Source organism: Streptopelia decaocto (assembly GCF_964273445.1).
Source record: "Streptopelia decaocto genome assembly, chromosome: 2".
Lineage (NCBI taxonomy): Eukaryota > Metazoa > Chordata > Aves > Columbiformes > Columbidae > Streptopelia > Streptopelia decaocto.
Window position 1 is genome coordinate 99044962 of NC_138655.1, and position 23829 is coordinate 99068790.

Genomic DNA, 23829 nt, shown 5'->3' on the forward strand with positions numbered 1-23829 from the left:
ATATTTAATTTTATGGTAAAGCTATTACATTCTAAGTGATTTTTTTTTTTTTAATCTGTGGAGCCAACATTTAAAAATTATTTTTTAAGGAAAAGGTCTCTTCTACAATAAGTTCTCTTAGCCTATGGCTCCCATTTAATAACTCTAATGAAAATAATTATGCAGCAGAAAATGCTACAAATATCTAAGCAGACAAGTCAATAATCAAAATAAGACAAATGAGATTGTCCGTAGAAAGCACTGAAAGTATCAGCCATATCTTTATTTACTTTCAACTCTGAGGATGAAGGAGTTAAGTACCTCCCTGCCCTATCAAATAACAGGAGTTTGCTCCTCTCTGGAGTGGTGTTAGATGGCTTTAGGCCATTCAATCAGTAGGTTCAGGACGGTTCCCTACATAGCTCAAGGCCCATCTCTGAATTCTTCTGACCTCTCTCTGTGAGGGTGAATAACTTAGACAAGGAAGGTCGCTCACATTCCCTCTCAGATTAATATCCTCCTTAGCTTCCTCTGGACCAACAAGAAATATCAGTTATCACCCACATCTTACTAATTCTCCATTTAGGGAACCGCAACACTGAGTCCATTTGCTCTGTGGAAAATGTAACTACCTCCAGTTGTCATCTTGGGAGCATGACGGCATGAAGAAGTCCCAGTTGAAGGAAACGTGATACCGTCACTTGAAAAAATGAAACTCACCTTGCCTTGGGCACACAGTGAGGTATCTGAAGCAACCTGCTGAATCCTGAAGACCTTCAGTTACTGGATCAATCCTAACAGGATGTTTCTGCTTGGCAGAAGACCAAAAAATGCCTTAAGGCTGTTCTTCCTTGCTTTAGATACAACATCAATCAGAACTGGAATACACAAACCACCATACTACTACCGCTCCCTTTGAATTCTGGGCTATTTGGAAATTAGCTGGTCTTAGGAACCTAATCCACTCATTCAGTTTTTTATAATAGAATAGTTTGAGATAGAAAGCAGAAGTGAAGAAAAAAACCCAACAAACACCACAACCAAACAACCCACCCCACTCTCAGCTTGTGTAAATTGAAACAGAGATTGAATATTTACTTGACTCAAACATAATCTTTTCTCAACCAAGACAGAACAGCAATGTATTTCTATGAAAAAAAAAATATATATTCAAAACCCTATTTAGACCAAAACTGTCAAGGCCCTGAGTGCATCCTCCTACCTAGGAGTTTAACCAGCTGTGTTCAAGGCCAGCTTGCTGTTAAGAGCTGTGATGAAGAAAGTGTGAAGAAGCCTCCATGGAGGCTGCCCTCCCCTTCACTTGGCTCTCACACTTGGTCCTGTGAGAGCTACACTGCAGTCATGTTGCAGCTATGCCCACGCTTGGCCATGGACCTGCTGACCTGGCCCTGACAGGCAAGCAGGACCTCCTGGCTTTGGACCTGCCTCACTGCCATGAACTCCCCTTGCAATCACCAGACTGTGGCTAATGCTGGTTCCTATCTTGGGACCTGATCCTGACTTAATGATTTGACTTCTTGGCTTGAATTCAGACATGCCTCATCATCACAGACCTGTACAACAATCAATACTCTTGACGGTCTCTGTTTTCTATAATAATACATGATGTTTTCACCATGCTTGAATATTGTGAGACTGTCCACCTCCTCACTGAGGTCACTGCCTCTAAGCAACTTGGCTATCAAGTCTAGCTCCTTGCTTCCCTTTCCTGGCGGGCCAGCCTGCCACTGCTGCTCCCTCGCAGAAATATCTAACTGCTCAATATTTCCCAAGCGTTGCTCAAAACAGTTTATGACCAACTCATTGTCACTTTCAACATACAATATTCCCCCTTGAGCTAATATCCATTTAAGAAAAAGATCCACCACCTCACAGCTGGTGTTGGCAGCTCTTCTCCGCCCCATCCAGCAGTTTGGGAGTTCCCCACAGTTGTGTTGACAGATTTTCTGGAGCCATGCTATGAACCTGACCACTTAAATTGAAAAATGACCAATAAAAATAAAGGCTTTGAAGGTTTTGTCATATATGAGGGAGCAATTTGTAGGGTGAGAAAGAAGGACTAGGGATGGAAATTTTCTGTGCTACTTTTGCTGCTTAGAATAATTCTTATGAAACCAACCTTCATTTATTTCAGAGTATTTAAGAGCATCTTCACTTCAGACAATACGATCTACTTTCAAAATCAGGTTGCCATGTATGGTATACAGAGTTGGTATGTGTGGTATTTAGCAGTTAAGGATATTGGTTTGGAAACAGGGAAGAAGCAGAGATATTTATTTTTCCTGCTGCCTGAGTGTATGACACACATATGTTTCCAATCAGCATTGATTTGTTTGTATTTATGAACAATGACTTGATAATGAACATTTGCAGTTCACCACTTTTCATGGAGAAACTTCATAATTAAACTAAAATTATTAACTTAAAAATACAGGTTGATCATGTGAAAAAACTGCCAATCAATATTCAAGACAAGCTATGGAGTAGTTATTCTTTGTAGGTCTCGAAGGTCACAAAAGTCATGGTTTTATGCTACTGAATGATTTGCTTTTCACAATACATTGACAAAACAACACAATTAGTCTCGCTTCAATAAGCACACACAATAAAATGAATTAAACAATACAACATGTCTCATACATTACGGCTTCACTTTTGTAAACACAAAAGCTGTTTCACCACGGGCATATCATTTCCTTGTCTGTTTTTAAATGATTGGCTTTGTATCCTTGTAATTAATTTTAGCAACTCTGTTGTCTCTGGACAGAAATGTTGGAATTAAACAACTGACCGCACTTCCAAGTAGTGTTTAAATATTCAGAATCCTGGAATTAGAAATGCTTGAGAATATAACAGTGCAGGACAAAGCATAACCAATAAATAGTTGGCTTATGAGAGTAAGCAGTTATTAGGAATCGTGACTGATCAATCTTCTCTGACCAAAGGGGAGTAAAGGTCTTCAAAGGCTCCTTTTCACAGCATGCCCCTGAATTGCTGGGGTCTGTGACCTCTGAACTCCATTCCTTTACCTACTTAGCTTATATCCTTTTATGATTGTTCATTACATTAGGGTAGCTGGCTTTCTACACATGAGCTGAACCCACATCCGTGATGGCCAAGTAAGAGCAGTTTTCACTTTTTTTCAGTGAGTTCTCAGTGAATGTTTATTGTTTGCTATGCTACAGCTGTAGAGGACAAGTGACAGACAAATGAAACTTCCCAGTCTTTCAGAGAAAATGAAATATTGATCACTTATCATAAGAAACAAAGAGCCTGGCATAAGTAGGGTTCACATTATGAATACAAAATCAGTTGCTTATCTCAGGATACTCTAACAATAGATAAATACATCTTTTATGATGAATGTACCTACTTCTAAATGTGCATACTTTGTTATGGTTATGTTTTATCTGTATATGGATGTACACATAGACACACAGATGTGAAGAATTTCAAATGAACTCCTCAAGTCAATTCCTTAAGTGTATAGTGTGTCAACATGTTACTAAACTGCTTCTTATACTTTCCTACATGGAAGAATAGTTTATACTTACACATTGTTCTCTGCTCTTTATATGCTATTGTGATATCATGCAATATTATATAAGTAACAGACAACTTTGCAAATAACATCTTTTTTCAAAAAACTGTAATCAAACCAGATCCATAAACAAAACCTAAGAGAACAGAGTTGTAAAACTGAATAAAACTGGTTAAGTCTATTAAATGATAATGTTGCTTATTAACCAAATATGTTGTGATAGGTCAGTGCTGAGGTTAAAAAGAAAACATCAATTGAACCATTTCCCTAAATAAAGCTCCAGGGTGCAATATTCAAAGCACTTTACTCAATAAAAAATGCTTTTAAAATGGTACTTTGGTGATTGGGAAACATTGGCATCATCCGTCAACCTAAGTGCAGGAAAGTTCAATAAGCTAAATAATGAACCATTTACATTATTTTCCTTAGGCTCCAGTGATTTGCAAACATTGCATCAATAGAACTCTTTAAAAAATTATGATAAAGGCTTGCTAGTCTTTCAACTCTTACGGTTTTTGCTGTCATGCTGCAATTTTTACACTGTTTAGGTTTTTTTGTTTGTTTTTTTTGTTTCATCGTTTTAAAAGACTCCATTTAGCATCAATTTCTCACTATATTATAGCATATTTATTCAAGATGATAATTTTACTAGTGCTTCCAGCATTATTTTTCAGAAATGAAATTTAATGCTGTCTGCTCTAAAAATTTAAGTTTTTTATTTCACTGTCAGGTAGTTTGAATGTACGGGTCAAGATGATTAAAAAAATACCATTATTAAAAGGATACCTGTGCTTCCTCTTCCTTGAAGCACTAACAGTTTCTTTGTTGATTATTTCCCCTTCCACTTCCCTTTCCACCTGGAGTCCCAGTTCTGTCGTATTAACACTTATGAACTTTCCTTTTGTCTTTCCAAGGTCAAATTCCCTACTGTCTTCCCAGGGTATCACTTGCACAATTCTTGTCTTACAGCTGTTTCCTTTAGCAAATACAGGAGTAAAATTGCTCCTTATGGTAATATTTTCAGGTTGCAAACAATCGAATGAATATGCAGAGGCTCAGAGGGACAGAACAGCAAGTGGGAGGAAAAACTCAGTCTCTCTTAATTTAACATCTCTTCATCTGATTTAGTGATACCTTGAGCTGTTAAAACAAAACGTTTACTTAATCCATAGCTGTCATCATACCTTCAGAGATAGATACATGCTTATGCAGTCTCTCATTATATTTAATAATACCTCACAGGCTCATTACACTGATCTATTTGGTGAACATGAATGGGCCTACGAAAATTTGTATACATGTGCATATTACAAGTCAAACATTATACAACTACACTAACAAACTATATTTACAGTGTATCTATGGCATAAACAAATCTACTTCCAGCATTTTCAATTCATAATGCAGATCAACCCACACTATATAACAACACATAGAATATTATGGATTATTGATTTTAGCCAAAGAGCAGCATCTCAAGTCATGCCAAAGTTTATTTCAAAAAATGTTCTGACTGCCACATTTTAATCACTGAGAACCAGCCACTTCTTTATATTCTACAGTACTTTGACACTATGAACTGTGTTTATAGCATCTGAAATGCATGTAATACCTGCTAGTTTGGTTAATTTTATTTCTTACATTACTAAAAATACTTGTTATAAGCTTGTTACTTTTAACAATTACAGCTTGTAGTTTAAATTGCTGAAGTTTTGTTAGTATTACATATGATGCTATACGTGTAAACCTAATATAGACCAATAATAATAAAAGACTATGTTGTGGCAAGAAGAGGTTTGTTGAAGAAATATTATCTTGTATTAGATCAACTTATATAGCTAGAAAAATATATAGGCTTTCAGATACACACTCCCTCCTTCACATCTTAGAACAACCTTGCTTTGATTATGACTAAGCTACTGTGGCTACACCTCTAACAGTACATCCAAGCTTCAGACACTGCTAGAATATATTTAAAAGAAAGACATCCCTCAACCTCCTCACCTTAAGAGGCAAACCAACCTCAAAATACTCAATACCTCTATTTTTCTGTATAAAGTATATACATGTTTTAATAAACCAAATGGATTGTATTTTTCATGCTTACTTTGCAGTATTCTGAAACTTGAGCTTTGCTTCTCTCTTCTCATATATTTTTAGATTGAATTTTAGGAAATCAAGTTAGGCCCCGAAACAGGATTACTTGTAACAGTAACTAAAATCTGCTGAGAGCAGTGGGATTTGTTTAAAATTTGGATTTCAATAGAAGTCAAATGCTTATTTTTATTGAAATGGGGTTTTAAATTTGTGCTACACTTGATGCAGTTTTGACTGAACTCTGAAGATTATGAAGCTGCCTAGTGCTTGAAGTTCAAAAGCTTTCCAATAGCAGTATTTGAGGTTGTGTGTTTTTTTTTTTCCTGTTAAGAATCTATACAGTTCACTAATTGGTAGTTCCTCTAGCTAATGTACCTAGCTGTCCATCACTCAAAGCAGTTTCATATTCCCTTGTGCATGTATATGCTATAATTCATACATGGATTAATGTTTTGAGAATACTCAATACTTAATACTCAACACAGTATTGATCCCAAAACACTGATTTCACAGACCTTTTGGTCAAATAACTGAAAACACTTTTATGTAACAAAGAAATACCAATATTCCTATAGTTGTAGAGGAAATAAAACCAGATTACTGCTAATTTTAAAGAAACCATGGCCTAAACACCCTCCTTTCACAGTTCTGCTCTTTTTAACTTAGCTTATCCTGCTCTTTAGGAGAGATTCATTTTTTCACCCTTGCATACTAACCTCATCAGGGCTGGAAGCCTGGTAAGTTCGATTTTCATCGCTGAAGTCCTGATCCACCTCTGCATATTCTGTTTCTCCAGACACACCAGCCCGGGATTCATATACTGGGGTCACGTTGTGGCACAGTGCAATGGCCTTCACCGCCTCGTGTATCCGACTGCTGACGCTCTTGCGGACTTTGGGTGCAGACGACTGAGGCTTCCTGGATGGTGTTGAACTTGTACTGTTTCCACTGTTCTGAGAGTGCACCTTTAAGACCCAACACAATGATCAGTAAAACGAAGACCAATAATGGAAGCAAAATGTGAATACTAACATATGCATATGATTGCTCCCTTTACAAAGGTTGATAAATGATAAGGGGAGTAACCATTTATTTATTTTATATAACCTACTGTTAACTCATTCAGTTTGCGATTCATAAAAACTCTCATCTACTTTTCTGTAGAACAAATACTTAACTGTGCGTTCGTCACCTTGCATTTGTAGTCAGATTTCAGTTAATAGAGCCCAAAGACAATTGAAAAATGTGAAATGAAAAGACATATGCAGCAAAAGGTGTGAACGGGCTGACTGGATTCTCCAGGACACCCTGATTCCTCACTTCGGAATTTACCTTTTTCAGTGACCCATCTCAATTGTCCTTTACATTCTAATAATTATTTTTAAAATAGTATTTGCGCCAGAAACCAATTGGATGAGTTCAGAAATGCCAAAACAAAATTGCAAGGGTGATGTTTTGTTTTTGTTCTTCCTTAGTCTCTTTGTCACATTGCCTACATTCAGACATTGGAAACTCCAATGCCATTAAACTAAAAAAACCCCACCTTTTCTTTTAAATCTTCAGCCAAATCTCTGTATTTTAAAGACCACTGCATTTGTATGGAACAAAAGAACAAAAGCAAGCTATCATTGTTAAGTATAAATATTAGGAGTCATTAAAATACAACTATTGCTGATTTAATTTATAACCTACACAATTTCTATATTATTTGTGAACTAATACAGTTTGTATGCTTTTGTTGCAGGCTGAAATTTGTTTGTTCTTACAAGAATTCAATAATCTAATAAAATAATAATGCAAAATAATAGATTGACACATATCTGAAGACCACATTACTATTGCCTAACCAGCAAACTAGCACTATTTTAGGTTATCCTTCAGAAATGCTCAAGTATAAGACTGAATTAATCTTTTAAGAGAAAGTACTATATAACTAGTATAACTAGTTGAAAACAACATTTCTTTGGTTCTTTGGGGACTTCAGTGGTGGTGTGGGGGTTTTTTTGTGTTTTGTTTTGGTTTTTTTTTAATATAAATTTTGTTTTAATTTTTTTTATTGTTTTTTCTGTTTTTTTTTTCTCCCTATGTCCCCCCCCACTACCAAGTCAGCACATTAAATATATCAGCAGTACTACCAAACACTCTTCTCTTCACTCCAGGGTAACTCAGAAAACCTCTTCAGAAACCACTCTTTTTTTCCTCCTGACTGCAATCTGCTGAACCGTGAACATTCTGCCCATCAAATTACAGTGTTGTCTAATAAAAGGTTTAACTTTCTGCTCATCTGGCACTGCTCTTCAGCTACTGCTTTAAACCTTTGCATTTGCATTCTGCTAACACTGATGCCATTACAGCCACAAATAAATTAAGCTGATTTACTCCTTCTGAATTATGTTATGTTTATTGATGCTTGTATAATTTAATTTCACACAAATTCCATTAAAGATTATGCCCTCTATCACAAAATGCTTCCAGTGGGGAAATATAATCAGGTTATAATAGATTTGTGTGTTACATTAAGATGACAATAGTTTAGTAGGTCCACTGTAATAACAAAACAGAACACAAACAAGGGATAAAAATCAATGTCACACAAGAACCACTGCCTAGCTAACTGGCAGCTTCTATTATCATAGATTAAATAAAAACCTCACCATACTTTTTCAGACTGAAACAATTGTTTAATAGTTTCTTGTTTTGTTACCAAGACACATTCATTTTTCTGTTTAAAAGAGTTGCTACCAACACACACACAATTAAAGCATTATTTAAACATCAAGTAGTGTTATATAAAGCTGAAAAAAAAGGAAGTTCCAAGAAAGTTTTCATCATCTACAGGCTTAAATTTGGCAAATCTTTTCCCACAAATGAGGGGAAACAAACAAACAAAAAACCACACCACAACAACAAGACTCCCTCACACTTCTTACTTCTTTTACTTCTTTGAAAATTTCAGTGCCAAATATGTTACAGTTACTAAAAACTTAAATTAACCATGGGTACTGCTCACTAAATTTTACAGCAGACTAGTAAAAGCTGTAAGCAACTAAGAATTCCAGGAATTATGCAATTTTGTTCAGATAGCGTATTATTTAACTGCAAACTACAAAAATAGCATAAATAAGTATGACTCCTCCAGAAAATAACCGGCCCTTAGTTGTCAAACTCAGTCAGACCTAGGTGTGTCAGCTCAAGACTGTCAGTTAATATTATATATTTTACTAAGATTATTACTGTGAATACCCAAACAATCCATTATAACAAAACTATCTTTGGGTTATTTTTATAAACATTGTAAGGTAACAGTCATTTCAGTAACCCATTCTGAACCAGATTTGGACTGCTGATCTTTAGGTAAAAGAGCTCCATTCTCATCTCAAGGAATATTATTGCATCTCAATTACTCACTGCTTTACTGACAAAGGACTATGATGAAGTGGGAAATAATAAATAAATTGAAGTTGCAGACTAAAAACTTAAAACGTACATTGCTTTTTCACTGCTTTCCTTCCTGTCTCTCTTCCCAAAAGCTAAATAATTTTAACTGAGTCCAGTATGGTGTCAAACAGCTACTTTTAAATTTTTATTTTAAGCAAATGAAAAGGGAGCCATAGTTCAAAACAGAGCACAACTAAAGATTCAAATAAATTGTTGATCCTACAATCCTTTTACGTGAGAAAATGAGGACACAGACAAGGAGGTCAGTCTACAAATTAAACTGGGTCAGCCAGTCATGTTTGTGTATCCAAGTTAACTATGGAAAAGAACTTGTATATAAAGTTTTATTATTGTACTGTAAGCAACATATGGAAATTTTAGTTAACCTATAATATATATCCTCTTCTGTCACTTTTTTCTATTTCAAATAATAGAAATAAAGAAATAAAGTAAAAAATCCTTCCTAATCTCAGAGTAGAATCAGGTGCCTAGAAAGGTTTGCAGAAAGCACCCAAATAGTTTATTTATTTATATATATATATGCATATATACATATATATATATATATATATATAGGAGATGCAAGTGATGCTTGCAGAATTCCACCTTCCTCCTTCATCCCACAACTGACCTACAGGCAGAGAGCCACAATCCTCTTCTACACTGTCCAGACCAAGCACTTGTATATCACACGAACACTTCACTCTCTTCTTGGTTATACCAACTAATGTGGCTTTCCAATTCTATACTTTATGAATATCTCCAAAGATACAATTACTGTTTGTCTTGTTCTGGACACTTGTAATTTGTAGTCTCAGTAATAAATAGCTTTCTCTTAAATGATTTAGCAGGAGAAAGACTGCACTGCAGAGACAGTTTAACACAGATTTCTGTTAGTGGGGAACAGAAAAGTAAATTCCTTCAAGTGGGTATTATGAGGAATTTCAGAATCAGGAGAGAACTACATATTGTCTCACATCTTGTCCTTGCATCTGTTAAGAGACACCTATAAATGAAAGAACTTTCACAGAATCTCAAATTTCTAGACATAATCAGTAACAACAATGCTTCAATGCTGTTAAAAAAACCCTCAATATTAAAGGTAAATAATTTATGAAATGAGATACCTGTGAATATGAGTTTATAATATGACTCTGAATTTCATCCATTGTGTCTGTCCCATAGGACACAGTACCCAGGTGGAGGCGCTTAAATATCATCTCATTCTGTGTAAGTGTTCCTGTAATAAAGAAGCAGTATGTCACAAAGCAGCAAAAAATACCGTGAGAAGGCCACAGAAAACCCCCCAAAATCTTTCTTTTGGAAAGAAGGAATGAATCATTAGCTAGCACCAGTTTAGTTAATTAAAGGAATGTTGTGGAGAAAGATCAGGTTTAGTCATACTGGAAGAAATCACTGGTTCCACCTCCAAGCTGATTCTCCCAAAATACTAATATACTAAACATACAAGCTTGAAAAAACACAAACTTTTCTCTTCATATGAAAGACAGAAAATGCAGTATCTGGATAGAACTGTCCCTCAAAAGACAATGCAAGAGTTTACACCACATATCAGAAAAAGCTACAACAACAATAAAAACAACCAAACAAAACTCAACAAATAGTACACAAAAAACCAATCAGAAAATCAAATTAAAAAAAAAAAAAACACCAAACCCCCAACATTCATACATCTATCCTGCACTTTGGCACATTCAGTGTTATCTAGAGTAAGTCATTAAGACCTAATATCACTTCCAAATTTGATGGATTTAGCCTCCAACCGGAACAAGCCAGAATGAACGAAGTCAGAGTTTTCAGAGCTCACTTGACATTTGTAAGAAACTACAGGGTGTCACTCCTGGACTGACACTTTGCATCCACCTCTGCCAAGGAGTTGCATCCTCTGGTTTGGAAAAGCTCCAATTGAGGCGTGGGGGCTTCAGCCTTCCATGATGGGGCACATCAGGCAAAAAGAGTCGCTACTGCCTCGCTTCCCCTGGTCAGCTCACCAAAGATTACTTTGATAATGGCCACTCATAACCTTTTTTTCTATGGTTACTCAGCTGAAGTGAAACTAATAGAATATAAACTCATTGTTATATTTAGCCATACAGTTTTGGGTCATTAAAATATATAAATCTGATTATCAAAAAAATAAAAACAACATAGTACCAACAGTGACATTCATAAAGTTTCTACAATATTCTTAGTATGGAGGATGTGATAATTTTCCATAAATAAAAACTGCAGAGTAAAATACTTCATATAATTTTATTTATCTAGACAATTTTTATACTGTGTCTTTTTCCCAGTATGCCGAAACAGTAAGCCAAAGGAACAGAGAAGACTAAAATCATGACATATGCTATAATCACTGTCTGGAAAACAGAATTGTTTGGACAGTTAGCATACAGTTTATACATCCAAACAGGCTAGAACCATCGGTGATCTTCAAAGATTCAGCAAGGCTGTAAGAATCTCATGTCTTTCTTAGTTATACTTCAGATGTCCACCACTCCTACTCACTAGTAATATCTGTATATTGACAATTCATTTCAATTGTTATTCTGTCATTCTGCACTATCAAACCATGTCTTCCTGTATTACCAGCATGAGATGATCATTCCAAATTCCCCCTCTACCACTAAAAAAAAAAAAAAAGACACTGCCCATTCGCTCTTCCATATATGTTTTTGAGGAATTTTTTCTATAGTCATATTATTTGAGTTTTAAAACATACTTTTAAAATGTTTATGTGAAATGCATTAATTGTCCATAAAATATCCATAACATTACCAAAAATTCACATGAGAAGAAGAATATTTCCAAGGATGGAAAACAGTCCACGAAGACAAAGTTCCTAATCTCTAGAATTAAAAGTCTGAATTTTTTGGTTACTTTTATACAAGGGATAAGAAAATTATTTTTGTTTTACAGCAATTATATGAAGTCATGAGAAATTACTTCCTCTGCCTTTAGAAGCTGTACGTATACTGAGACCTTTTGTTAAATTTGTTGATTAAGTTTTTTACTTTAATTACAGACTAGAAAAATCCAATCCCTGTTTTGCATGAGAAACACAAAAGTTTCCACTAATAAATAGGAGAGACTAAAATCTCCATATATATTAAAAAAAAAAAATCAAAACCCATCCACTTTGTTCAATAATGCTTATTGCAATAAATTTCCAAATAACTCTGCACCACTTTCCTTACTTTCTAGGCTTGCTAATATCTCTTCACTGCCCTTAGCTTTGCCAAGGCCATGAATTAAAATAAACATTCCCTAGGAGTCATGAAGCTAAATGTTACTCAAAACTTGAGACAGCAGGTGACTGCCAAACATGCTTCCCACTAGTTCTGTAATTGCTGCTTGGGAAAACTGAGCAGGAAACAACATTAGACCTATGATTATTGTATGGAAAGATTATTTCTTCTGACACCATTAAATGCATTCAACTCCAAATCATGCTTGGTGAGGGAAAGGTAGAGAGGTTGAAAATTTTTGTGTTTTCCTCCAACCCCTTCTCAGCAAGCAGAGAAGAAGAGCTGCTGAGCAGAGAAGTATGGATTTTCCTATCTTGCAACAATCAGGAGCCAGGGAAGGAAGTTTAGGAAAAATGCGTGAGAAGAAAGAATCAATTTGTAAAGACATGGAAATAAACAAACCAGCAATCCTAATTCAATACTTGCATCTTATACATTACTTATATGATCCTTTCTATCACTATGGTAATAGGAAACATCTATGATGTACGAAAAAAGGCTGCAAAATTGTAATTAAAAAAAAAAAGACAAAGAAAAAAAACAGTTACAGTTTGCTCATCCTTCTTAAGACTAGTGTAAGGCTTTCAATAACAGTCACAATAACCTGATGTGCAAGACAAATACAGGTCGCTGGATTTATGAAAGTGACTCCAAAAATTTCTGCAAAAAATAAACCAAAATACACCTGTTTTGGTCATCCACATGGAAAGTAAATTTCACAACATGCGCAAATTAAGAATTTACTTCTAAATTCTCCCAATGGATAAAACACCAAAGTGAGACAGAAACATTCCTAACAACTTGTTCCAGACATTACATGATGCCAATTAGTCATGTTATAATTTTAGCAGCAGTTCTGTCTCAAATTTTAGTCTTTGAGTTGAAGACTAATACACCTTGACAAAACAACACACCTTTCACTTTATGCCCCAAAAATGCAAGCCTTTCAAACATCTAGAGGTAGATTTTCTAATATAATATATACTACTACTAATACACATTCTTAAACTTTGTTCTGGAATGTAGGCACCACATAACAAAAATAACCTGACAAAAAGTTAGTATAGAATTGCTTAAAAAAATATTTAGAATATTCTCTAATGAAGCCAAGAGCCTCCCCCAATTGTATCATTAAACACAGAGTAAAGCAGGCAAAGAAGAAATTGATTTCTAAGGAAAAAGTCCTGAAGGCATCATTCCCTGGGTGGCAACAGATGTGATTCCCCACAGAGCAGTAGATTTTTTTTTTCCAGAAGCAGATGCAGATCTTTCTGATCCAATATTATTAGACTGTAATTTGGACCAATACCAACAATCTAAAAAGGCCGAAACAAAAACCCAAGAAAACACATACAGCAGAAGAATTACTAACTTTGTGAGAACCTGAGAGGGTAACTTTCCATAAAATATGAATACTTCAAGCTACTTGCTTAAACAGATAAAAAGCCAGTATAAATGCAAACATTTCTATGTAAACTTCAAGGTTGATTAGGCCCAACACTCTTAATAATTATACTATTGCTATCAATCTTGAGATGCAAATTCTTTCTACGAACCCTGGAAAAAAATATGAATTGGTACAGAACGTAAAAAAAAAAAAAATTAAAAAGCTCATGGTAAACACATATGCAGAATATGTCTGCTCACTCAGCTGCTCCACTTAGCATGAGTTCATAAACATATCTACCACAAAACCTCAAACCAAACAAACTCCAGTACAACCCATTAAGAATGAGGGTAAAGAAAGAGAGACAAGATATGTTTATTCTTTCCTGGGCAGAAGGTAACAGTAGAAGTAACAGTTAAGACAGTTATGAATAACAGCAGCTATTTCCACTGTGCCTCTGCCTCCTGTAAAAAGGACAGCAATACCAAAGAGCAGTATCCCTGCTCATTGGATAGACCCTGTATTTTCAGTCAATGGGAGTCCAACAGAAGCCACAAAGTAAGGATTCCTTTGACTGTTTTACTCTGAGTGCATGTCTGGAAGCTTCCTGTAGGATCTCTCCATCAAAACTTTCCTCTCTTAGCCTGCTCTACTCATCCTGCAACTTTAGTAGTCCTAAAAATCATGGAGGTAGAAGAAACATAAGGGCAATAGTGTGAATATACATTAATCAAAGCGAAGTGAGGAGACATTAAAAAATGCTGATGGAATAACTACTCTTTATCTGTGGCAGCTTATGTCAAACAGATAAAGGGTACATTAAAGTATACCTTAAAAGATTAATTTTCATAAACAATTACTGAAATTTGCTATTCTAATAGTACATTACGTTAGGCACATTTAATGAAGAAGCCCATATACATCAACCTCTAACACAAGGCTTTTTCACAGAAAATCAAGAATCCCATTGCTCTATGCATCTGTTCAATTATTATATCTGTTAAGTATCTCATTTGGTCCAAACACCCGCTAAAATGTTAATTACAGAACTCAAATACAACTGTATGCATTAGTAAATAACTACGCTTGGAAAACTGTGTGCATTTGTTTTAGCTGAATACTCTGGTAGTTGTCATGAACGGCAGAAGGTTTGCCATCCCACATCCTAAGCAACAGAAATGTTTAATAAATATTGCCAAATATCTTCATTTTTCTTTCATGATTAGAATCTTTTCGTACCCTGAAGAGGATCTCACGCTCAGCTGCCGTTGGAAAATGCTCGAAATCGCTCCTCCCATAGTTGCCCCTCCCGCCCCCTAACGGCTGATGCCTTTCTGTCAAACTTAGATGTGATTCAAGTCCAAACAACATGGCATTTTGGGTAATAGATGCTATAATTAAAATGTGAGTCCTAAAAAACCTGTTGTTTTAGTGGGTGTTTTTAGTAATGGCTTTGTTCTACATGAAGATAAAAACTCCCTAACAAAGGAATTAATGTATTGCTTTAATAGGCTGCACCCTGAGTTAAGTTTTAAAATTTATGAGTTCTCTGCAGCATTGTTCTTTAAACAATGGCATTGTCAAATGCAACCAGTGAGAAGATTAAAGTTCTCCCAGCAGATTAAGTACAAATTATCTGTCCTCCTGTTTCAGCATCATTTGTTCATTTATCACATAACGTCTAGTATTTCTGGTCAGTGTCAATACGCTCCGCATCCTTGCAGTTAACAGATGTCTTCTCTTGTCGAATGAATTACTTTATGTTTCACGCACTGGTGGCCGCAGATGTGTCACTATAGCAACATCATTAATTTCAGATCTTACCGGAAACATGCACTCCAATCAAACCTAATTATACCACATTGCTTTCTTGTCCCACAATAAGGAAACTATAATGCAATTATTGGGATACTTCATTTTCTATTCTACTGTGGCAAATGAGAGCGCCACCGTGATGGACGCTTCTTGTCAAAAAGCTTATTGATGAAGTACAAACCCAATTTACAATCATACAAAGGACTACCTTGCAATTATGTTAGTAATGCAATGCTCCTTAGACTCAACAACTAATTCTCAATCATTTCCAGTGAAGCTTGGGCCACAATATAAGACTTTTGTAGGCAGTTCTCTGGATTCCCTTTGTTTTTCAATATGGAGAAAAACTTTTACCTGTTCACATTTAACTAGACCAGCCCTTTAGTCCTGCTTTTTAGTAGCACCCACTTAGACAGACAGCTACAAAACTGCCTCTCTTCTTTCTCATCTGACAGGAAAGCCCTAACTGAGCAGAAAAATCAACTGCTTCACACGACTGTAACTGAAAATTCAAGTGAGAAAGTACTGGAGCCAGCTCTCATGAACAGTGTATAATCATCCAGTGCCAATGATGGATTAACTGTACAGATTCTGTTCACTACATAAGGGTATGTTTCACATTTATGATAAAATGCAGAATGAGATCAAATGTATTCAGGAAAGGAAACTGGAAGCAACTACTGAGACACTCAGGTAAAAAGTACATTGGCTACATGTCGGTCCAGAATTAAAAACAGTTTAAAATTTGGAGGGCATTTAAGACTAATAAAATTGAGCAGTGTTTCCCATCTCAATCTGAAGAGTATGGTCTGCAAGGCCACAGTCACTGTTCTGAAGCTAGTCACATCTGCTGGACTCCAGGCTTATTTTCACTTATATAAGCTTTGATCTAACACTTGGGTAAAAATCACACAGGGTGAGACTGCTGACTGTTGCTCCAAAACATTTTGGAACCACTGCCCTAGAATACTGCTTTTATTTTCATTTTTACATCATTAACTTACAGAACTCAGTAGACTTCAGTACTCTAAAAAGCCTTTGAGGTTGAATGCTTACAGTCTTCCAAACTATACATAAACACATTTGCTGCTAAAAATCTTTTAACTTTTGTCTGTTTAGCCCTTTTTAAGTACGCAGCCTGAAAGGCTAGAACAGAAGCGCTCCTTCTTAAAATTAAACAGAACTACTATGATTGCAAGTGGCATGATGTGGGTTGAAAAACACCACCACCACCACAAATTTAGAAGCAAAAGAGGGTTGTTTCTCTTCACATATGCAAATCAATAAAATGTATCCTTTCAAAGTTTTACAAATGTAATACAGTATTTTTTCCATTGAAAAACCCAGTATCACTAAATTTTATGTTGCCTTTTTTTTAAAAGGAGAAAAACTGTTTTTAATTACTGTTGTATTAGGTTAAGTGTATCAGTGGTCTTTATAGAAGTAGAACTCCAGTAGCTTTTTTTCTTTTTTCTTTTCCAAACCATCTTCTATTTTGCCAACAAGGTAGTAAGTACATACAGCTTGAGGAAACAAAGATAATACACTGATTCTCGTGTCATGCCTCAGAATATAAACTGGTCACCAGAGTCAGAATATAACTTCTGTAATTGTAGCGTTAGGTGAATGGAGTCTCAGGATTTTATTTCGCAAACCTCTTAAAATTTTCCATATAGTCTAACTATAAGCAGAATACCTCAACACTTAAATCTCATTCCCAGTTTGATATGGTAACTGGATTCTCTATCAGAAAAATCTAAATATACATTGATTTTGCTTACCAAGTAGTGCAAATGAACTCTACTGCATTGTCTTGAAAATTCATTATTTTTCAACATACTTCTCTCGTCCAAACATATGCCATAAACTACATATTTCAAGCCTACGATGAGGCAGCGCTCTTAAAGTTACATAAATTATAATGATGAAGGGTGCAATTAAAATCAATAAGCAGTTTCAAATAGCATACAAATAATTAGCTAACTGAAATAAAACTTGTTAAAAGAATTGTTCACTTGCTTTGAAGAATTACCACACTATAATTAGCAATAAACTTTTCTACATGCTAAGAAAAAAGGTGGCAGTTGTCTTTATCTGTTACAGAATAGAACAACAGCATTTATAAGTGTATAGGATAACATATGTACCTATAGAAAAAAATGAAAGTATATTTTGAAAATATGACCATATATGAAATTTATATTTCATTTCAAAATATGCAGTAATGGAAGTGTTCAGCATGGGAGGGAATGTGCACCTATTTCAACCAGAGAGATGCAAACTATGTGTTATGCTTTCTGAACAGTAGCACAGAGGCCACCCTGTGCCTCCTGCCCCCCTGCCAAACCACTTTATCACCATTTGGAACTGTATTTTGCTTAAAAACACTGAACATTTTCTTCAGCTGTTTAAGAAACACCTTTCTCAGTTCAAGAGTTCAGCTTCTGTAGAAAACAGCATGTCTACCAGAACTGATTTATTCAGTCTCAGAAAGAACCAAGAAAAGAGAAGAAATACTGTATTTTCTACAGAATTTATATTGTTATTCATGACAGTATTTTCTGAAATAAACTTTAAGACTTCTTAAATATATCAAGAACCAAGAGCATGCTAAGATGGCAACAAGTTTCAGTCACAACAGCAGACAGTATCATAGCACAAGCTGTTAGTTCTTCACACACTTACCTGCCTTCCAATCCTGGTAAGCATTGGGTTTTCCAGTATACCAGGTCAGGTACAGCAACAGGTTACAGTTATGAAGATGAAAACATACAGCAGCTCTAGAACTGGTCTTTGTAACATAAAGAACAACTAACTTCATGGGGATAACAGACATCATTTTAGAGCCTGATCTTATGTCTTGTTTTGGAAATGACTTGCTCTCTCGAAGGCCATTCCTAACTTAATATCATATAATATTGCAGTAGAAACAGGGTGCAGAATCATTTAAATAGCATCCTGAGTGCTAATCAAGAGTCTTTGCAGAGTAAGATGTATAGTGCTCTTACTAATGCTATCCAGTGTCCTGTTACTATAGCAGGAGTGTTTCCACTGGAATAAATAAGATTGCTACCAAATACTGACTTTCACATGTAAGTACCAGCCAACCTAAGCCTATTGGTACTGGTACAAAGTCCTCAAGCACATGCTTAAAATCTTACTGAAAAATAAGAATCAGTAGACTAAATCTACTCTTATATTAACATATTAAAATATAGAGGAAAGTTTAGGAACTTTATAAAAGTCATCATATTTCAGAACTGTAGCCTGATATACCTGTTTTATCCGTTAGTAAATAAACTAATCTTCCCAACTCTTCTGGTATGGTGCTAGTTCGAACAACTGTTCCAGGAATATTGTCATCTTTCATAATCATCCACCCATAGGCTGCCTTACCCATGTCCAAGTTCACACGCAAACTGCAAAGGAAATTTATACCATAATCAGTGTGAATATTAGGGAAAGTGAAAGCTATAAATATATATAAAAAATAAACTAAGAAGTTCTTTTTAGGATACTTGCAAAAAGTAATCTTAAAACTATATACAACAAAAATTTCAGAATTATGTTGTTGTTATGTGTTTGTAGAGTACATATCACACGACAAATGAAGGTTCCATCTCAGACTTTTAGAAATTACTGCAATACAAACACATGCAATACCATAGCTTCTGCATGAAACACACTGCAACACTTTGTGGAAATTCTCGACATAATTATATTACTACACTTACACAGATGAGAATATTATATACAATTTATCAACAAAACCAGATTGCTGTTCAAGTCACAGTTCTTATCTGTTACAAAACCCCAACACCTACATTTTCTTTATGATGTGAAAGTAAAATATTTTTGTACCTCTTCAAGTCACTTGTTTTTATTTTTTTTTTTTCTGTATGAAAGTACACCTGTATTTGTTAACTTCTTTTTCTCACCAAAACCAACCAACAATGTTGCCGTCCTTCCCAAAATGTAATTACAGAGGCTCTCTATTGCAAAATGGGAATGGTGTCCAAACAGCAAACGCACCCTCACATGACAGCATCTGGGCTGGCGTTGCCACTGTCAACAGCAATAAGGAAACTTCAAGTAGCTCTGTACTAGAAACTATAATGTGCAGCAGTTTTACTGATTATTTATAGAAGTACAAAAGCAAAAGTTTTTGGTTTTGTTTTTTTTTCCATTTCACTCCATGTCTGCATATTTATTTGTTAATATTTCCACGTCTACATCATATTTTAATTAATTGCCCTTGCACCATGCATTCCTCTTCTCTCATGCTGGTCAGAGAACATTTTAATCACATTGCTCTTGCCCCAAATTAAATGGTCTGACACAAAACTCTGTGCCACCTTGTTCTAAAACTTAAAAAACCTGCTTTTCTTTGGTTATTCACCGTGTTCCCACTACCACATCAGAGGAACAGTGATTAAGGAATAGGCACATGTTCATTTCTGTTGACTCTGCTCTAACACAAATATTGGAAAACCAGCTAAGACAGTGGCTATGTGAACTATTCGTAGCTAATATGCCCAGGGCACAAGACTCAAAAGTCCCAAGTTTAGTAAAATGTTTACAGTAATACAACTCTTAAAAACGTTCAAAGGTATATATCAAGTCAAAATACTACTAAGGCACTTCAGACCTTTTTTAACAGTCCTGAAGAGCATAACCAAAACAACAGCCACAAATAGTTTCCATCTGTCCTCTTGCAATCACAGCAACAGAGTGATTGTGAATCACCTGAGGCAACAGCAGAGAGAACAGCGAGTCAGAAACTGCAACATCCCAGAAAGAGATGCTTTTAACTAGAACTGTGAGAACACCGGGAATTTCAACACATAGTGTTTATTCCACATGCTCTCCTTCCTGAATTTGTATAGCAGAAAACAATGCATGGTCCAGCACAAAAAGAAACAAGCCTTTTTGATACCAGATTCTCAACCATTCAAGACAGTATTTTGTTCTTTAACTAGCTCTTATTTTCCCAACAAAGTCAGAAGCAGCAGAAAACCATCCTTCTGCCTGGTGATATACCCCAATTAGTTTTGCAATATTATACTTAGCTTCAGCTGTCTTTAGACATGCAAATACTACTATATAAGAAAGAAGTTAGGAGAGACAGAGGGAGGATTCTACCAGATTCTTTTTATTTGAAAATGTTACAGTATAACAAGGAGAAAAATACTGTAAGTCACTTGCCTCACAGTGGTTAACTTCAGTTTTACCCTGTCTTAGTCAGTCCAGAGCTGGTACTGAACAACCAGTATTAGTATTTTGTATGTCTGTGAATTTAAGAGTTACACAAAATATAAGAATTAATGTAACACACTTCACACTGACATGTGTTAGTTGACAGAAAGAACAGCAAAAGATTACTACTCTTATGGACAAGAACCTGCTGGTTGGTCAGTCTGCTACAAAGGATGCTGTTTAGCTCAAGAAGATAAACACAAGCACACCTTATTTAAAAACAGCCAGACATTTGCTCTAGCCAGGAGTAACTGGAGTTAAGTGAAGGATGAACGCTGCACATCACCCCATTTCAAAAAGTCATTTGGACTGTATTTTTTTCAGCCTGGGTTACTGAAGCAGTAATTCAGTGATGAAAGGTCTATCACAGAACTGCAATCACAGGTACATGGCACACAAAAAGGGAAATCCACATGGCTGCTCTAAAGATGGAGACCTACAAAGCCATCCTGATAGGAAAAACTGTACTTCAGTAGGATTAAATCAGAAAAGTCTCTCAAAGCTGAAGTGCAGTTCATATCTTCACTTGCATCTTTCAGAAGCATGTGCATTAACTGGTTTTGATGTTCTGAATACTCTCTATATGCATTGAATTATAATCTCACTTAAATATAATCTAAACATAAGGGGAAAAAAAAAAAAAAAGGAAAAGAAGACATCTTCTCTTGCTGAGCGGTGAGAAGAAATCTGTACTTCAAAGCTTCGAGACATTTAAAGAATTATTTTGGCTTTCCAGCATGCACTGCTAATTGGAACAGAGTGTGCTACCTTTATGCTGGTGGGCCTTATGGAAAGCTGGAACCACTGGCCTCCAGAGAAATAATGTCTCCGAGTACAGTCTAAGGCTGCTTTCTGGCATACAGAGAGATTTTGAGTACATGCTTGAATTGTTAAGTTGAATAAAGAATTAAACAGGAATAAAATGAAAAATGAGGGCTATAAATGCATTTTTAGTATTAGTTCTAAAATTTGTACACTATGTTCTGCTCTTACTTCCTTCACCTGGTGCTTGATGTCTTCAAGGAAATTTTTCTCTGTGCAGTCATTGCAGCTATCACCAGCACATCACAGACACCGTTGTAACACCAAAAATTATGGAGGCCTGTTACTACCAAGCTTGCTTTCAAAACTAGAAATCCCTCCAAAAGAGCTGCACTGGAAAGGGTAGAAATACTTGACTGAAAAGTCCAAGAATATACACAACAAAACAAGGAGATACTAAGCTTACTCAATACCAAGCTACTTTGAGTGCTTGACAATATTAGCTACCATTTCTCATAAATCCTTTGTGGACTTTAAGAAACCTCGCTAAATAACCAAAAAGCATTTTACATTCACCAGTTTTTAAATCCTTCTCAGTTTCATCCAATTTAAAAGACTCCATACACACCACTTATTAACTGAAATGCACAGAAGAACGCCATACATAGCACTAGCACACTGTTGCATCAGTAACACTAATTTTAGCAAGCCAATTTACATGCAATCTTTAGACAGCGAATATTAATATAGGTATTAGAAGGCTGTTGCAGAGAACGGGCATATTTAGTGAAATTTCTGCCTTTCATGACTTGGGGAAAAGAAATCAAGACCTAATGATGTTAGCAAAGACAATTCTGTGAACAAAGTGATACCATGCTGAATAAAATTCAAGTATGAATTTGAATCAAAATTCTATGATAGTTTTATTTGAGGTCTGGCGGGCAGGAGGAACTTCCTGAGCAGAAGTTTTGTACCAAAAAACAAAGCACTGCCAAAACTCCAGATACAGTATGAGTACCCATAACGGTATCCAAATAAATGAACTAATTGAGATGTAGTCTTTTTATTTTCAGGACTTCTTTCTAAGTGAAATACTGAAGATCATTTATGGGTCATGTTAATAACCAAAACAGTACCCAATACCCTATGGCTATGCCCCCTAACCTTCCCATATTCCTACCTGCTTCCAACAGCCATAAACTGTACAGAGATATACACATTATTTACAAGCTAGAAAAATATATGGAATAATTGTGAAATCATTGGTCAAGAAACAAGCTCAGGTGCTTTAACTTCAGCATCCCTGGAAATGTAAATCTTCACAGAAGGTGGTTTTTAGAGCCTGCCAACTTCTATTACCTGGCACTAAACCGACAAAAATAGAACAAAATAGAAGTTTATTCTTTTAAAAATAGCATTCTATCAAGATCTAAGTAAATTTAAAAAATCAACCCATAGATCATCCCTTTAATTTCCCCTAATTGCCCTTACCCCATATTTTATCTGGAGAGGAAATTTGAATGTAATATTCCTTTTATGTTTAGTCCACTATATACATTTTAACTTTGTTTTTTCTACTACCTGTCTGATACTCCAAAGAAGAGACTCAGATCTGTGTCCTTGTTTGCTTCCTAACTGGTCTCACTAGTTCTCTCAGCCCAATTTTCCTGTGTGTGGTTTTTTTTTTCCTATTATGTAAGCATATCAAAGAAAATGAAAGAAAGTGTACACAGCACGTTACATAAAACACAAGCAATGAATGCAACTGTAATAGAGAACTCAATCCCACACATTCACGCTTAAATATGTGTGGCAAAAAAATGCACATCAACCTTGTATTGCTATAGCGACTATGGCACGTAGTTTTTTCAAGGGCCACATGCAGCCTAGGTACAGATAATTAGATGTTGTAACTTAGGTAGAACTTAAAACCTCAGGAGGAAGTCTGGGTAATAATTAATGAGAAATCTATGAATTTCTTACAGGCTGAAAAAACAGTAGAGTGCAAAATACAAATAGAACACATGTCAAACGAGCACACTGGTACAAGAGATGTAGCATATGCAGCTCATAATAACAATAATTACTTCTATTGAAAATGTTTCTCTGTTATTTTCACATTCATCAGGTCAGATACCTTCCTTCATTAAGCCTCTTATACAATGGCAACAATATTTACATTAGATGTCTAATACTTTTAAAAACATGAATATTTTTAGTGTATTCCAGACAAACTGGGCATTACTTATTGCAATATTATTAGA

General features: G+C 35.5%; 2 protein-coding genes across 10 annotated transcripts in view; one reads left to right on the top strand and one right to left on the bottom strand.

The window, feature by feature from the left end:
* The window catches only part of SLC66A2 (solute carrier family 66 member 2), a 559480-nt gene that overhangs the window by 529788 nt on the left and 5863 nt on the right, over positions 1–23829 (top strand). The window lies entirely within an intron of this gene.
* Positions 1–23829, bottom strand: part of ATP9B (ATPase phospholipid transporting 9B (putative)) — a 165330-nt gene that overhangs the window by 25426 nt on the left and 116075 nt on the right. For all 9 annotated transcript variants that reach the window (XM_082044702.1, XM_082044701.1, XM_082044700.1 and 6 more), the window contains 3 exons: positions 18824–18966; positions 10204–10316; positions 6355–6603 (listed from right to left, as the gene is read on the bottom strand). In XM_082044702.1, the coding sequence (XP_081900828.1) occupies positions 6355–6603; positions 10204–10316; positions 18824–18966 (505 nt within the window). The remainder of the gene's footprint in view (positions 1–6354; positions 6604–10203; positions 10317–18823; positions 18967–23829) is intronic.